The following is a 17,697-nucleotide window of genomic DNA, read 5'->3' as shown; positions in this document are numbered from 1 at the left end:
GAATGCCCTGAGGCAGCAGGGTGAAGAGATGTGGGCATTTATTCTTTTTACGAAGACAACTACTTTTTGTAAGAAAGATTTGATTCAGCTTTCTTTTCATTACAATGTGTAAAGCAGCCTTGTGTTGAAAAATGTGTGATGAGCAAATTAATTTTAGAACAGCTGAACAGTCATGGATGGAAAGACTTAAGACAAACTCTAATCCACCTGATTAGAAACAAAAAGATGTTTCCATTTTTTTTGTATTGGAGTAGCAATATTTCTGTCCTGACATGATTGTGTTAATTTTGTTCTCTTCAGGTGAAGCAGCTGGTCTGGCACTGGGACTCGTCATGCTAGGATCAAAGTCAGCCCAAGCAATTGAAGATATGGTGGGTTATGCACAGGAAACTCAGCATGAAAAGATTCTTCGTGGCTTGGCTGTGGGCATTGCAATGGTCATGTATGGCAGAATGGAAGAAGCAGATGCTCTAATTGAGAGTCTCTGTAGAGATAAGGTAAGGGTAATTGGTACATTTTTTCCAAATTTCACAATTTTTACTGTAAAATGAGCTACTGTGGATTTTGTATTACAGCATTTACAACAATTTTTATATTTCAGCATTTTAAATATAGGTAAGGTAATATTGCTGAAAGTCCGTTATTAATGATCATTGTGCGTGCTTTTGTTTGAGATTATTAGCTTGTGACAACTAATGGTGCCTGTTACTTATCAAATGCTTTTTTTCTTTTGTGGTGTGTCATTAAATCAAGCATTTTCTACAAAGTTTAAGAGAGATTAATTTCCTTTTAAAGAATTGCTGATAAGAATAAGTAAAACATAAGCAGTCGTGGCAAAAGCCAATTTGATACATCCAATCTACTTCTCCCAAAGACACTCTATTCTAGCTAGCCCATCATGTATAATCCTCCAACCATTAAGTGTCTCAAGTAAGGTTTGTTGTAAATGCATACTGGGGCCCAAAGCTAATCAAGTAAAAAATTACCAGACTGTTTGACCTACACAATCCACTTAAATGCGCTTCATTAAATACTGGGGTTGATTTCTAATATATAAGCATGAAGGAATTTGGGGACAGTATGAGAAAATGGCATTGAAGTGAATGCACTGCAGTGGTTTCGAATTATGGAGTAGGCTCAAGGGGCTGAATACCCTGCTTCCATATTTCTAATAACTGAGATCAGCTGCAGAGCACAAAGGAAATTTCATTCAGTGACCCCAAATTGCACTTGCAGCTTGGGGAAAAAGTAACTCAGAAAAACTGCAGATGGCTAAAAGAATGGGAAATGCTTCAGAAGATCAAGAGAGGTTACTAATTTCCAAGAAAAGTTTAGTCTTGCAATTTCTATTCAGACACTGTTGTATACACACAAATTGTACTTGTATTACATGCTTGATGTATTTTCTGGGCACTTGTGATCTATACAGGACCCCATACTCAGACGTTCTGGAATGTACACTGTTGCGATGGCATATTGTGGATCTGGAAATAATAAAGCGATCAGAAGACTGCTACATGTTGCTGTAAGAAGAAGTAGTAAAAAAAATTTAAGATTAAAAAATTGGTTTAACACATTATTTTACTATCTGAGTGATTGTTGCTTATCATCACATCTCCTCTTAAAAATGCTGACTTTTATTATTCGAATCTGTTTGCAAGGGAACCATTACCCTAAAATTGACCATGACCATCCTCCATGTGCAAGTCTGGACAGATGAACAGTTAAAAGAAAGAAATAATTTACATTTCAATAGTGTTTTTCATGGCCTCAAGACTGAATTACAGCTAATGAATGCATATGAAGTACAGTTATAATTGTAGTACAGGTAATACAGCCTGTTATCGCACAGCAAGATCCCACACCAGCAACGAAGTAATGTCCAGATTAAAACTGAAAGAACTGCGGATGCTGTAAATCAGGAACAAAAACAAAGTTGCTGGAAAAGCTCAGCAGATCTGACAGCATCTGTGAAGGGAAAAAACAGTTAATATTTTGGGTCCAGTGACCCCTCCTCAGAACTTCTGTCATCAGACCCGAAATGTTAACTCTGTTTTTTCCTTCTGAGATGCTGCCAAACCTGCTGACCTTTTCCAGCAACTTTGTTACTGCCCAGATAATCTTACTCGTGATGCTAAGTATTGGTTAGAGTGCTGGGGGAGTTCTTCAGCTATTAAAAGTAGTATCATGTGATCTCTTAAATCTATCTGAGCGCAGAGTTGTTTCATATCTTATTTGAAAGACAGCATCTCAATTTAGGCAGCCATGCTTGACATCTGCACTGACTACACCACATTGACACCAAACTTAATGCTGTCTTCATTTGATTTATACACAGTGCTTTCTAACAGAAGACACTGGTGAGAACTTGACAACTTGATCCTGACTATTTTCTCATTTCCCCAAATCAGCCAATTCCTCCAGCATGTGGACTGAAAATCCAACTAATATCAGACCAGTTATTGCTCAAATAATACAACAGGGCAAGAATAAACATTTGACACTAGCATCCAAATTTTTCAGTGATGCATTGTGAGCTATCTATACTCAGTAGCCTGACCTTTTATTATGATAGCCTATATTTGTGTCCTTTACTATTTAATGGAGTCAGAGAGGAGCTGCTTAAAACAATAGAGTCTTTATAAATAAGAAGAAAACAATTAACCTTCTAGCAAAAATGGCTTTAATTTTAATTAAGATGTGCAATTGTGTTCACTGAGCTCAACTGATAAAGCTGCACAAAAGGCAAAATCAAAAACACCTTAGAAAGTAAAACTTATGCAATATGCATTAAAACTCAAATTTATAAATATATTTTTTTCTCAAGTACTCAAATACATTATGGTATTAATGTGAAGCTAGTTTTTTGGTCAACAGATAAATCAGGATGAAATAATATTTCTAGAGCTACAGTCAAGTATTCTGTTTGTTGAACAAATCCCCATTTCCTTGTTTTCATTACAATATGTTAGCTATCACTTGCATTACAGGTAATAATTACCAGATAATTCTTGGATTAGCAATGTGCACAATATGCTAAGTAAATAATGTGTCTCACAGTTTGGGATAAATCTAAATTATACAGCATCTATCTAAATTTCAACATTCAAAGAAGTTCCCTCAAGAACTTGGGGGAAGAGTTTACATTTATACATTATGTTTTCAGATCCTGAAGATATCTATAAATGTTTAAATCGGTTAATTATTTTTACGTACAGTGCTTGTTTAGAAGATATACATTTCTGATACTGATGATATTTTTGTGGAAAGTTAGGTTAATTTTGGTAAAGACATGCCTCAGATTAAAGATTTTTCTTTGCTTTTTCAGGTGAGTGATGTCAATGATGATGTCAGACGTGCTGCAGTTGAGTCACTTGGTTTTATCTTATTCAGGTATGGTGTTCTGTCCAATTATTTTGGTGCTGAATGTTTTGGTTTGAAATGACAACTGAAGTGTTTGATTATACATTACCTGTTCTAAGTTGTTTGTTTCTTTTGCCACATGGTGGTGATAGTTGGTGTGTTTTGGACTAGTGGAGTTTTTACCTTCTTTTAAACTAAACTGGTGAAAAGTTCTTTAATGCTGGTTACTGAAGATACTTTCATACATTCATAACGAAATTCCAGTTTGGTGTGATCACATTTCTGTTTCTTCCCAGACATTCTATTCTAGACTATTTCATTATACTTTGTGTAGCTTTGTTATCTTTAGCTTGAAAGAAAGCTGATGTCATTTTTAAGTAAGTGAAACAACATTTCTTTAATGCTAAGACAAGAATATTTACTGTCTTCCTTGCTGGACAATATGCAGTTTAAGTTGATGTTTTTCCTTTGGTAAACCTTGTCATGTAATCTGATGAGTACACCGAGGGGTGGGGAGATTTTGAAACTAGAAAAGTCCACATTGAGACCATTGGGTTGTAGGCTCCCAAGGTAGAATGAGGTGCTGGTCCTCCAGTTTCTAGGTCTCAATGTGGATTTTGCCAGTTTCAAAATATCCCCACCCCCAGCCTCCTCCCATGACCAACCAACCCTCCCTCTCATGCCTGCCTCCTTGACCCGACCGTCTTCTCTCTCACCTATCCACTCCTCCCACCTCACCTACCAATCCCCACCACTGCTTGTCCGCACTCATCTATCACCATCCCACCTACCTTCCCTAGCCCTACCCTTCTCTCTCGCTCTCTTTATTTCAGAGCTTCTTTCCCCCTCTTCCATTTCTGAAGAAGTGTCCTGACCCAAAACGTCAGCTTTCTTGCTCCTCTGATGCTGTCTGGCCTGCTGTGTTCCTCCAGCTCCACGGTGCTATTTCTGACTCCAGCATCGGCAATTCCTACTATCTCTACTTTGTCTTTTATTCTTTTCCTTAATGGTGCAATTAGCTTTTTTATTTTGTGCTGAACAATCTTTAGTCTGATACTAACGTACGTACACAAGAAGAACAGGAATGAAACAACTAATTGCTGTATCAAGTCTGCAGGCAGTGAGGTTGAAACATCTCAACTTGAGATTTTGTACCTACGAGGATATATAAGAATATTTTTCTGGAAGGCCTATTATGACATGGATTGTACAGTCCCCAGGGTTTACATGGGCTTTACATGGGCATCCTCTCTGATGAAGGGTCTAGGCCCGAAACGTCAGCTTTTGTGCTCCTGAGATGCTGCTTGGCCTGCTGTGTTCATCCAGCCTCACATTTTATTATCTTGGAATCTCCAGCGTCTGCAGTTCCCATTATCTCTTTACATGGGCTTTTATTGTTTTTGGAAGATTTAATGGAACCGCCAGAATCAAAGTTTATGCTACCTAGCAACCATACTTCTGAAACATTTCACTGCCTGGGTAAAGACTCAAATTTAGAATTTTACATTTGGCTAAACCATAAAGAACTGCAGATGCTGGAGATCTCGAACACAAACAGAAATTGCTGGAGAATCTGTGCAGGTCTGGCAGCATTTGTCAGTATGAAGGGTTGCTGCACTTGGAATGTTACCTCTGCTTTGCTCTCTGTGGATGCTTCCAGTCCTCCTCAGTTTTTCTGGCACTTTCCACTTGCTATAGGCCATGCTTTGGAATGTGTTTCCACCAGTCTTCCTTGTGTCACATGGAGAGGGAAAAAGAGTATTGGTGAAGGTGAAGGGAAAAGTTCTTGCATCCCACTTGAGTGCTCTTCCTGATCATTTAAACAAGGACCATTTAAGAGTGGCATTTTACATCATTATAGACAGGCAAACATAGATAAGTGTTCACTGTTCATGGGATTCATTGACTTATTTTCTAAGTATGTTAACTGAATGTGAACTCAGCTTGACATCTATGTATTAGTACGTGCACTTCGAAGTGATAGGTTTGGTGTGATTTGGAATTGTTGGAGATAACTGGCATTATTACAATCTCAGTTTGATATTAAAGTTAGTTGCTTAATAGTAAATTATAAGGTACTAAAAATGGCTGCTAGACTTCTGGAAGATTTTAAAATTCTTTCTGGATGAAGTTGATTTTAGCTCTTTTGCTGATGAATGTCCATGATTGCACATTTATTTTCAAAACGAAAATAATTACAGGCTCAGCTTGATTCAGGAAATGTTCACATTTTAATGAGTATGTCTTGAATTTACCTAATACTGTAGATAATGAATTTTCACATGATGAATGCAAGGCCTTCGGTGTTTATTAACAACAACTGCGTTTCATTTACAGTTAACTATAATTTACAAAGGAAGGAACTTTTGATGATCCTATCTCTTTAAATTTTGGTTATGCTAGCTGCCTTGGATTCATAACTGAGTTATGAGCTGCAGTAATTTGTTTAGTGATAGTTTACATTCCTGTCTGCCTGAATTCCCTTAGAGGGTATGGAGATGGCGTCTGATCTGATTTGTTATTGTATAGTCCAGCCATAACACTCGACCACCTGAATACCAAATAATAACTGTCTAAGTGCTCTAGGGTAGGTGCCAGCTGATTCAGTCTTCAATCAGTTTTTGAGTGGAGAGAATTAAAGCTAAAATTGTGTGGTACAGTGCCTCAGTGGTTAGCACTGCTGCCTCACAGCATCAGGTACCTGGGTTCAATTCTAGCTTCAAGTGATCTGCACATTCTCCCCATTGTCTGCATGAGTTTCCTCTGGGTCCACTGATTTCCTCCCACAGTCCAAAGATGTCCAGATTATGTGCACTAGCCATGCTAAATTCCCCATCATGTCCAGGGATGTGTAGGCTAGGTGTATTAGCCTTGGGAGAATTGCACTGTTAGAGTTACAGGGATAGAGTAAGGCTGGGTCTGGGTGGGATGCTGCTTGGGGGATTGGTGTGACTTGATGGATCAAATGTTCTCCTTCCACACTGTAGAGAGTCTACGATTCCAAAAGAATCATATATTCCATAGTCATATGTTTCTATATCACTGAAGGGTTTTGCGATTTTAACTTGCAATTCAAGGTTTATTGTTGGATCTCCTACCTCACCCAGAAAAATATAAAATTATGCAGTACATAGTTTGTACTGCATAAAAGTTGTAAAACCTGTTTCATTACATATATACATTTATCTCTATATTTAATATATAATAGATATATATAAATGTGGTACACACATATTTAATACCAAATATAGATCTTTGAGCAGCACAGTGATTTGAGTGGTTACCACTTCTGCCTCACAGTGCCAGGGGGCTGGGTTAGATTCCACACTTGGGCGACTGTCTGTGTGGAGTTTGTACATTTTACCCAGGTCTACGTGGATTTCCTCCAGGTGTTCTGGTTTCCTCCTGCAGTCTAAAGATGTGCAGGCTAGGTGGATTGGCCATACTAAAATGCCCATAGTGATCAGAGATGTGTAGATTGGGTGGGTTGTGGGGGGATGCTGTGAGGGTCAGTGTGGACTTGTTGGGCTGAAGGGCCTGTTTCGACTGTGTAGGGATTCTAAGGATTTGAACTGAGATTGGACAAATTCTGACAGAGCAATCAAAGAACTTATTTGTGAGACTTGAATTTTTTAGAAATTGTTTTACTTAAATAGTGGTATCTGCCTAGAATCTGAGTACTCAAGTAGCCTAACAATATGGATGGTTTGGTGATTTGGTTTTGCAATAACTGTGCTTTTGAGACTTATGGTTTTGACCAAGAGGACTTGCTTACAAAGCTCAATCTTTAAAGGTGATTAACATTTCTGTCTTTAAAAGGCCTCAAGTTCAGTGTTAGCTTATTTTGTTCAATAGTTTGTGTTACAAAGAACAAAGAAAATTACAGCACAGGAACAGACCCTTTGGCCCTCCAGGCCTGTGTCAATCCAGATCCTCTATCTAAACCTGTCGCCTATTTTCCAAGTATCTGTATCCCTCTGCTCCCTGCCCATTCCTGTATCTATCTACATACATCTTAAATGACGCTATTGTGCCTGCCTCTACCACCTCCGCTGACAACACGTTCCAGGCACCCACCACCCTCTGCGTAAACCACTTTCCACGTGTATCTCCCTTAAACCTTTCCCCTCACCTTGATATCGTGACTCTTAGTAATTGAGGCCCTCAATCTGGGGAAAAGCTTCCTGCTATCTACCCTGTCAATACTTTTCATGATTTTGTAGACCTCAATCAGGTATCCCTCAACCTCCGTCTTTCCAATGTAAATAATCCTAATCTACTTAACCTCTCTTCATAGCTAGCGCCCTCCATACCAGGCAACATCCTGGTGAACCTCCTCTTCACCCTCTCCAAAGCATCCACATCCTTTTGGTAATGTGGCAACCAGAACTGTGCGCAGTTTACCTTCTGCAAAAATCTATATTTAGTATTAAATATATGTAATGAAACACATTTTACATTTTTAGAATTTTGGTATGATCATGCTTAATTCTTTTATTTTAGGAAGCAAACAGATGTTTTGCAAATTCAGCCATTTCCTGCTGGTATATTGCAGTATTCCTTATCTGATGAAGTTCAGTTTAAGCCTGCCATCATCTATCTACTTTTCCTTCATATACTTGTCTTATGTTTCTTTGATCCATAGGTGGAGAGTCTACTCAATGGTGTTTATTAGTCGGTAATATAGGAGATAATAATATGCTTTCACATGTGAAAGACAAACTATGAACCTGAAGAAAACTTTCTTATCTTCAAAGTTGGCACCAAATAGTTAAGAACTTACAAAATTTTTTATCACAAAAAATTGCATTTTAATTTATGGTATGAGGAATGACATCATGAGACCATCAACAAACAGTTGTGCAGTAGTAGGTGGAGAATCTTTTTGCTTTGCCACGGTGCAATGGTCATCTTTTTAGTTTTTCATAGAACTAGGTGGACATCAGGAATATCTGTTTTCAAGAGGCAACTCAGCAGGGTAAATTAGAAATCTGAGGAGTAATGAAAGTGCCTTCCCTGTTCCCCTCTCTTGACCTCTGGAATATTTTGTTCCTTCTGGCTCTTCTGCATGTCCCCAAAAAGCACTGCGTCCATTTCTTCAGTTTCCTAAGGCTGATGTCGGAAATCTGTCTCCCGGCTTTCTCCTTTAGCTTCATAACGCCAAGCTTTCGGTCACCCTTACGGTATAACCTTAGGCTCAGCAGTCATTATTTGATTAGACCTCTCTGAATTACTCAAATGTTTTTTCTCTTTTTTTTGCTTGGCATAAGAGGAATAGTAAAGTTGAACAGTAATGGAATTAAGGGTTATGGTGAGTGGGCAGGTAAGTGAAGCTGAGTCTCAAAAAGATCAGCCATGATCTTATTAAATGGCGGGGCAGGCTCGAGGGGCCAGATGGCCTACTCCTCCTAATCCTTATGTTCTTATGAACATTGGCTGAAGTTTTGGGAGAAGTTTGCTACCCAGCTGACTTCTGTGAAGAATATATCTAATATTAAGTTTTTGTAAAAATGCAGGCAAAATAAAATTGGATCTCAAATATGCAATCTTTATCAACAATGAAAGCCAGGAAGTACTGCATGAAAATGGTGACTAACAAAGTTTCACTGTGTTATGTGACGACGTGATGATGGTAATGTAGAAAACATGTTACAGTTTTCGCACAACTAAACTCTTTGTGAACCATGTTTTTCACTTCACTCCACTTCACTCCTGAAAGAACTACTGTTCACGTTCTGAACCTGGTATGTTGAGGAATATTGAAAAGTGTGGAAAGACATTTAAAATAAATAGGCTGCTTCCATAATATTCCCACTGAAATTCAATTGATAAGTTCGAAAGCTAGCCAAAAAGAAATCATTCATAATTTAAATAGCAATCTTGCAATAACAATTTAAATGAGGGCGCAACTTCATTTTGGAACAACTATGTATTGGTGTTCTTTCTCTACTCAATACAGGTCTACTTTGGAATGTGAGGGATAAAATTGCAATACACAACACTTGATGGGTAGTAAAGTGGCAGTACTGTGGAACATCCTGCAGAGATACTTGGGATGGGAAGTTTTCTAAGGAATCCATTATCAGAAACCAGAACAATACCATGTAAATGACTGAGGAATTTTGATATTGTACATTTGCAATGAAATAAATAGAAGAAACATATGTACACAATGTATATAACACCTGATGAAAGGAGGGAGCAGGATATGTTTTGTAAATAGTAAATAATTACCAATACAGGAATCTGACAGACCTGTTACTGTTGATTAGTCAATGGAAAAAGCAGGTAAGGTTCCTGCATTACCAACTAGAAAACATATGTGAACAAAGAAGACCGAAGGTTGCTTTTAACGTTGCTTATTGCTGAATTGTTTGCCAACAATGAAGCCTCATATGAAAAATGTTCAATTAGATTCAGTAGTCACTGGCTCAAATGGAATAATAAGCCAACATTAATCAATGTAAAAGGTCAGTGAGGTCTGAAATTTATCATAATGTTAAAACCTAACCTTCTTGTTACTTAGTTTGAAAACATCTTATTACTAAATAAGCACTGATCTAAATTAGGTAATCGAGTGATTATTTATAAAGCTTTCATTAAACTTGAAGTGTAAAACATAAAGTATAATTAAGGTTTCCTTGGTAAATTTATTTTTCAAACTGCATTGCCTCTGCACATAATGTATTATTTTAAATGTATAACACGACCTTAGAACATGCTCTAAGCCATTTATGTAGTTTTATAATGTGTAATTGGATGCGACAAGGTATCCAATATTAAATTTAATGTTCATAGATCCATACTGGTCAGACAGACATATAATAATTATCTCTGTTTACAGGAACTATCCTGATAGATGATTTGTCTCATGTTAATAGTGATGAATACATGCCACACTCTCCTTTTTTGGATGAGTGGATTTCCACGGATTTTAAGTCCTGACTAGTGGATAGTAATACTATTTGTTGTAAATGGAGTAGGTATTGAGAACATTCTGTCAACCAATAATAAGATCAAAATTGGCTCAAAATGGTCTCCTACTAACCTTGCAATTTCCCCCTTTCAATTTCCATACATAGTTTTGAAAATGAACTTGAAATTCATGTTTGCTCATTTTACTACTAGTAAGATTTTGATAATTTGAACTATGTCACTTAAATTAGATCATTGGATCTAGTCTCATTTCCAGAAGTGAATGATGGTCAGGTTTTGTAAGTTTCCCATAGAGAATGAGTGATACTTTAATTTTTCCCTTGCAACAACAACAGATTAACTTAATTTTATGGTGACCAGCTGATTTCTGTCCTTTCTCCTGAAGTTGAAAAGATAGATTGTTTGTTCACAATAGGGATGTTTATTCCATGAGGAGCAATTAATTAATGGCCGTCTGACAACTCATTTTTTTAAATCGTAAAGATTTTGCAGTGAGATTGAATTCCATTGTTCTGCCTATTTTGTTAAAAGCTATAAGATCAGTTCCTCTCTTGCATGCCATTCCCTCTCTTCCTTTTTCTTGCTTTTTTATTCTTTCTTTGATTTTCTTTTTCCTGTCCTTTTACAGTTTGCAAATCGAGGAAAATCTTTTTATTTTAATCTTGATCACTAAGTGAGGTTAATGGCCCAAAAGTAATCTGGAACCTCCACCTTTAGAACATTGCCCTAATACAAATTCCACTTTAAAAGAAGGAATATTGGCATTGGAATTTTGAGTAAATCTGATGTGCTTTTCCATCCACATCCATAACAATGTAGCAACTCAGCCAAAAAATATTTTTGGGAAACAATTTACTTTAGTTCTTCTACAGAGAAAAAGTGAAATGAATAAGAAAATTACACTGTGCTCAACTTGTACTATTCTGCTCTTTGTTGCCTCTGTCATAAGAACTAAAGCACATGACTGAAAGAAAATCAGTGTGTTCATTCGCTAACTTCTGGTTATGGTCACATTGCCAGGCTGCAGCTGTTTGAGTCCTACTTTGTAGACCCAAAAGCAACATGATGAATGATAATGGGAACTGCAGATGCTGGAGAATCCAAGATAATAAAATGTGAGGCTGGATGAACACAGCAGGCCCAGCAGCATCTCAGGAGCACAAAAGCTGATGTTTTGGGCCTAGACCCTTCAGAGAGGGGGATGGGGCAAGGGTTCTGGAATAAATAGGGAGAGGGGGAGGCGGACCGAAGATGGAGAGAAAAGATAGGTGGAGAGGAGAGTATAGGTGGGGAGGTAGGGAGGGGATAGGTCAGTCCAGGGAAGTCGGACAAATCAAGGAGGTGGGATGAGGTTAGTAGGTAGGAGATGGAGGTGCGGCTTGGGGTGGGAGGAAGGGATGGGTGCGAGGAAGAACAGGTTAGGGAGGCACAGACAGGTTGGACTGATTTTGGGATACAGTGGGTGGAGGGGAAGAGCTGGGCTGGTTGTATGGTGCAGTGGGTGGAGGGGACGAACTGGGCTGGTTTTGGGATGCGGTGGGGGAAGGGGAGATTTTGAAGCTGGTGAAGTCCACATTGATACCATTGGGCTGCAGGGTTCCCAAGCGGAATATGAGTTGCTGTTCCTGCAACCTTCGGGTGGCATCATTGTGGCACTGCAGGAGGCCCATGATGGACATGTCATCTAAAGAATGGGAGGGGGAGTGGAAATGGTTTGCGACTGGGAGGTGCAGTTGTTTATTGCGAACCGAGCGGAGGTGTTCTGCAAAGCGGTCCCCAAGCCTCCGCTTGGTTTCCCCAATGTAGAGGAAGCCACACCGGGTACAGTGGATGCAGTATACCACATTGGCAGATGTGCAGGTGAACCTCTCCTTGATATGGAAAGTCATCTTGGGGCCTGGGATAGGGGTGATGGAGGAGGTGTGGGGGCAAGTGTAGCATTTCCTGCAGTTGCAGGGGAAGGTGCCGGGTGTGGTGGGGTTGGAGGGCAGTGTGGAGCGAACAAGGGAGTCACGGAGAGAGTGGTCTTTCCGGAAAGCAGACAAGGGTGGGGATGGAAAAATGTCTTGGGTGGTGGGGTCGGATTGTAGATGGCGGAAGTGTCGGAGGATGATGCGTTGTATCCGGGGGTTGGTGCGGTGGTGTGTGAGAACGAGGGGGATCGTCTTTGGGCGGTTGTGGCGGGGGCGGGGTGTGAGGGATATGTTGCGGGAAATGCAGGAGACGCGGTCAAGGGCGTTCTCGACCACGGTGGGGGGAAAGTTGCGGTCCTTGAAGAACTTGGACATCTGGGATGTGCGGGAGTGGAATGCCTCATCGTGGGAGCAGATGCGGTGGAGGTGCAGGAATTGGGAATAGGGGATGGAATTTTTGCAGGAGGGTGGGTGGGAGGAGGTGTATTCTAGGTAGCTGTGGGAGTTGGTGGGCTTGAAATGGACATCAGTTACAAGCTGGTTGCCTGAGATGGAGACTGAGAGGCCCAGGAAGGTGAGGGACGTGCTGGAGATGGCCCAGGTGAACTGAAGGTTGGGGTGGAAGGTGATGGTGAAGTGGATGAACTGTTTGAGCTCCTCTGGGGAGCAAGAGGTGGGAGATTTTGAAGCTGGTGAAGTCCGCATTGATACCATTGGGCTGCAGGGTTCCCAAGCGGAATATGAGTTGCTGTTCCTGCAACCTTCGGATGGCATCATTGTGGCACTGCAGGAGGCCCGTGATGGACATGTCATCTAAAGAATGGGAGGGGGCGTGGAAATGGTTTGCGACTGGGAGGTGCAGTTGTTTATTGCGAACTGAGCGGAGGTGTTCCGCAAAGCGGTCCCCAAGCCTCTGCTTGGTTTCCCCAGTGTAGAGGAAGCCACACCGGCTCTACATTGGGGAAACCAAGCGGAGGCTTGGGGACCGCTTTGCAGAACACCTCCGCTCAGTTCGCAATAAACAACTGCACCTCCCAGTCGCAAACATTCCCACTCCCCCTCCCATTCTTTAGATGACATGTCCATCATGGGCCTCCTGCAGTGCCACAATGATGCCACCCGAAGGTTGCAGGAACAGCAACTCATATTCTGCTTGGGAACCCTGCAGCCCAATGGTATCAATGTGGACTTCACCAGCTTCAAAATCTCCCCTTCCACCACCACATCCCAAAACCAGCCCAGTTTGTCCCCACCCCTCACTGCACCACACAACCAGCCCAGCTCTTCCCCTCCACCCACTGCATCCCAAAACCAGTCCAACCTGTCTCTGCCTACCTAACCTGTTCTTCCTCTCACCCATCCCTTCCTCCCACCCGAAGCCGCACCTCCATCTCCTACCTACTAAACTCATCCCACCTCCTTGATTTGTCCGTCTTCCCTGGACTGACCTATCCCCTCCCTACCTCCCCACCTATACTCTCCTCTCCACCTATCTTCTTTTCTCTCCATCTTCAGTCCACCTCCCCCTCTCTCCCTATTTATTCCAGAACCCTCACCCCATCCCCCTCTCTGATGAAGGGTCTAGGCCTGAAACGTCAGCTTTTGTGCTCCTGAGATGCTGCTGGGCCTGCTGTGTTCATCCAGCCTCACATTTTATTAAGGAACATGATGAGGCTCAGTTGGCTGGATGGTCAGTTTGATGCAGAGTGATGCCAGTGGCATGGGTTCAATTCCCATACCGGCTGAGGTTGCCGTGAAGCACTCACCTTCTCAACCTCTCCCCTTGCTTCATGTGTGCTGACTCTCTGGTTAAGCCACCACGAGTCTCATGAGAGAGTAGAGAGCAGCCCTGTGGCCTGGTAAGACAATGGTGACTGTGCTTTTATATGGCTTTAACTATGGCATATAGTAAGAAGTACAAGTAAGAATTAATAAAGTAGGAAATACAGCTTAAAACAGTTGAAAAATTAGTAATGCAAAACTGCAGGTTTAATTAAAACAATCTTTGCTGAATGACATTACGTGTAAATCAAGAAATTAAATCAGTTAAAATTCTTTTAAAATAATTTTATTCTCAGTAACCGAGATTGCTGTTGTTCAAAGTAAGGATTTAAAACAAAAATACATGTCATGATATAATTATTCATAAATTTTATGGTAATAAACTCCTTCTTTATCATGAGGTGCAGCTTCCCTGAATATTTTTCTCCAGCATAACTGGAGAGTTATTAGCCCCCCCATTACATTTTCAAGAAATAATAGATTGATGAATATTGTAGCATACGTGAATAAGTAACTTATGAGCTACACAAGTGTATTTTCCCTCATGCTGCGAACATTTAAAATGTATTCACATTTCCCAAAAGACTTTTAAACAATCTGGAGGTTAAATTTCAAGTAGCATTGCTGTAAAATATTAGTTTGTTGATTTTTCTGCAAGATCTCACTGATAACCTCACAATTCGTTTACTCAGTCCCTGTTCTTAAACATCAGTGGTTTACTTTGTTTTAAACCAAAATTCCAGGTTGTTTGTCAAGCATGCATTTCTTTCAGTAAGGGAAGTGAAGATTTTTCTTTCTGAATTATGAGAGTCTAAATTTGAATTACTAGGTTCCTTAAGATTGACTGCTCTCTCTCAATCTGTCATGGCAAGCTCTCTGTCACACTTTATATGTGTCAGACTCTGTTAGCAAAAACGTGAATCATACACTGACTGTAAAAGTCAAGAACAGACTGAAGGCAAGAAACAGTGGTAAGCACCAATCGACCTGAAGATCATGTACAGATCTGAACATTTGGGACCATGAGAAATAGACTGTATGGGAATGGGCTGTATAGCTCCTTGAGCCTGCTGTGCCATTCAAAAGGATCATGGCTGATCCAACATTCCTTACGTACACTTTCCTGCCCTTTCCCCATAGCCTTTGATTTCCTAATGAAGTCGCCCCTGTGGTGTGGAGAAAAAGCCCTTAAGAATTCAGTCTGCCACAGGTAGGTATTAAGTTTGAATGATGTCAGCCAGTCTCTTAAGTGGACTGATTACCTTAAAAGAAATTTGCCCTGTGTCTGCTGGTGCAAGAATGTAAATTTAAAATTTTGCTTTGGTTTGAACTTGATACTTTCTAATCCACCTGTTTGGAGGTGGAGTTGAACACCTCTCAAACGGGTAACCCTTGAATCCGGATCTCCTGATTTGGAGGTATACCCCCCACTGTACTACACATATTTCACCTTGTTCAGTTTCTCCATGGCTAAACTAACGTATTGCTAGAAAAGACGGAGACTGATAAAATAGTCAGTATCACTTGAGACAATCACTGCAACATCTGTTCATACACAATTGTAAAAAGTTAAAGATTCAAAAATACTAGGCTACACTTGGTTACTTACCTCAGTCTTAAGCTTAGACCCTTTATGACCTAATGTCAGTGACATAAATAGAAGGCTGCACAGGGAATAAATTAGAGTCTTGGTGTCATTGAACCTGTCTCTTGAACTCTCTCACTCCCTTTTGCACATGCCAGGCTGCATGCTCGATGATCAGCCTCAGTAATGCTGTCTGCCCCCAGATCTTCAAATCTGTCAGTATGCTTAGAATTATTGGCAATGTCTAGTAATGATAAGTTAGTAATAATCAAAAATGTTGGAAGTATTCTGGTCGAGCAGTATTTGTGCAGAGAGAAACAGTTAATATTTCACGTCAATGACTTATTGTCAGACAAAAACATCAACCTGAAAGGTTAATTGTCTCTGCACAGGATTTGGTGGATTTGCTGTGCATTTGTAGCATTTTCTGGTTTGATTTTCTGTTTCCCAGCAGCTGCTCTACTTTGTTGTATTAACGAGTTCACATCAGGAAATATACAACTTTTGATCTTGTAAAACCTTTTAACAGTGAACAAGTTTAAAAGGGAGTATGTGCATTTAAAAAGGTGTTTTTCTCTTCTGCTCCATCTTCCCTTGTACAAACAAAGTTATATATAATCCTTTCTCTCTCATGTAATCAATCAATTTTCATTCTCTTTGTGCCCTGTGTAACCTTCAGGGCAGTTGTTCTGTCAAATCCTCAGAAAAATGTTTGAATGTGCAATATTTAACCATAAAACGTGGGAACTGCTTTCGTATAAAACACTACATACATGCTCTCTGTTCCAGGTCTTTTACTGTAATTTTTAATATAAAAGCAAAAATTTTTTGGACTGAACATAGCTTAAAGATTACAGGATTGTAAACAATAAAGTTGGAATTTGGTGTCAACGGACACCAAAATACTCTCCTACCTCAGCAGAATTTTCTGTTTGCAGCTGTTAATGTTTGCTGTTGCAACTGTAACCATTTGTTTTGAAACATAGAAAATAGGAGCAAAAATAGGCCATTTGAACCTACTCTACTCCTGCGTATGATTGTGGCTGCTCGTCCATCTCCGTACCTTTCTTACTGATCCCTAAGAACTATATTTGTTTTCAAGAAGAAATCATTCAGTTTTTTTGGCCAAACTGCTTTCTGTGGTTGAGAATGCTGCAACCTTGGCACACTCTGGGTGAAGAAATTTTGAAATGACCTACCCATAACCGAAAAGTTAATTTAACTTTGATAGTGGGGAAACTTTTTTTGGAAGCAATTATTTGAGATTCAATGTGTAATCATGTGGAGAAAGGTGGGCTGAGTAAGAAGAATCAGCATGTAAGTAATAGAAATGGTTGATGCAGGTGAAGCTTCTGATGTAGATTTCTATAGGCTTTTCATACAGTGCCTCTCAACAGACTTGAGGAAAGTTGTACAGCATTGTGTAAAAGCGACAGTGTTTCATTGTTTCAGAGTTGGCTGATAGGGTAGAAAACAGACTGATGGTCAGTGTAATAAAGTGTGAAGCTGGATGAACACAGCAGGCCAAGCAGCACCTCAGGAGCACAAAAGCTGACGTTTCGGGCCTAGACCCTTCATCAGAGAGCATCCTGAGATGCTGCTTGGCCTGCTGTGTTCATCCAGCTTCACACTTTATTATCTTGGATTCTCCAGCATCTGCAGTTCTCATTAACTCTGAACCATCTCCACATCCTTCTCCCATTTCATCACCTACCCAGCTTTGTGTCATCTGCAAAATTGGAGATATTTCATTCAGATTAAGGAACTAAATATTTAATCTAAATGATGAATAATTGGGGTCCAAGCACTGATCCCTGCAGGACTCCACTAGTCTCTGCCTGTCTCTTTAGGAATGAACAGGTCTTCTTCATTCTTTGTTTCTTGTCTGCCAATGAGTTCTCTATCCATATGATTACACTACCCCCAATTGTATGTGCTTTAATGTCATATGCTAATATCTTTGTGAACTTATCAAAAACCTTCTGAAAGTCCTAGTAAACCACATTTATTGGCTTCTCCTGTAACTCTATTAGTTGTGTTCTTGAAAAATTCATTTCATTTGTCAAGCATGATTTTCTTTTCTTAGAGTAGCGCTGCCTTTGTTTCACCGAAACGAGT

At 40.0% G+C, this 17,697-nt stretch overlaps 1 protein-coding gene across 1 annotated transcript in view; it reads left to right on the top strand.

Moving 5' to 3' along the window:
* Positions 1-17,697, top strand: part of psmd1 (proteasome 26S subunit, non-ATPase 1) — a 96,673-nt gene that overhangs the window by 31,351 nt on the left and 47,625 nt on the right. The window contains exons 14-16 of the mRNA XM_048542170.2: positions 301-497; positions 1,430-1,525; positions 3,329-3,393. Coding sequence (XP_048398127.1) covers positions 301-497; positions 1,430-1,525; positions 3,329-3,393 — 358 coding nt within the window. The remainder of the gene's footprint in view (positions 1-300; positions 498-1,429; positions 1,526-3,328; positions 3,394-17,697) is intronic.

This window comes from Stegostoma tigrinum, chromosome 14 (genome assembly GCF_030684315.1).
Source record: "Stegostoma tigrinum isolate sSteTig4 chromosome 14, sSteTig4.hap1, whole genome shotgun sequence".
In the NCBI taxonomy this organism is placed as follows: domain Eukaryota; kingdom Metazoa; phylum Chordata; class Chondrichthyes; order Orectolobiformes; family Stegostomatidae; genus Stegostoma; species Stegostoma tigrinum.
The sequence above is the reverse complement of the archived record's forward strand: the minus strand, read 5'-3'. Positions and strand labels throughout refer to the sequence as shown.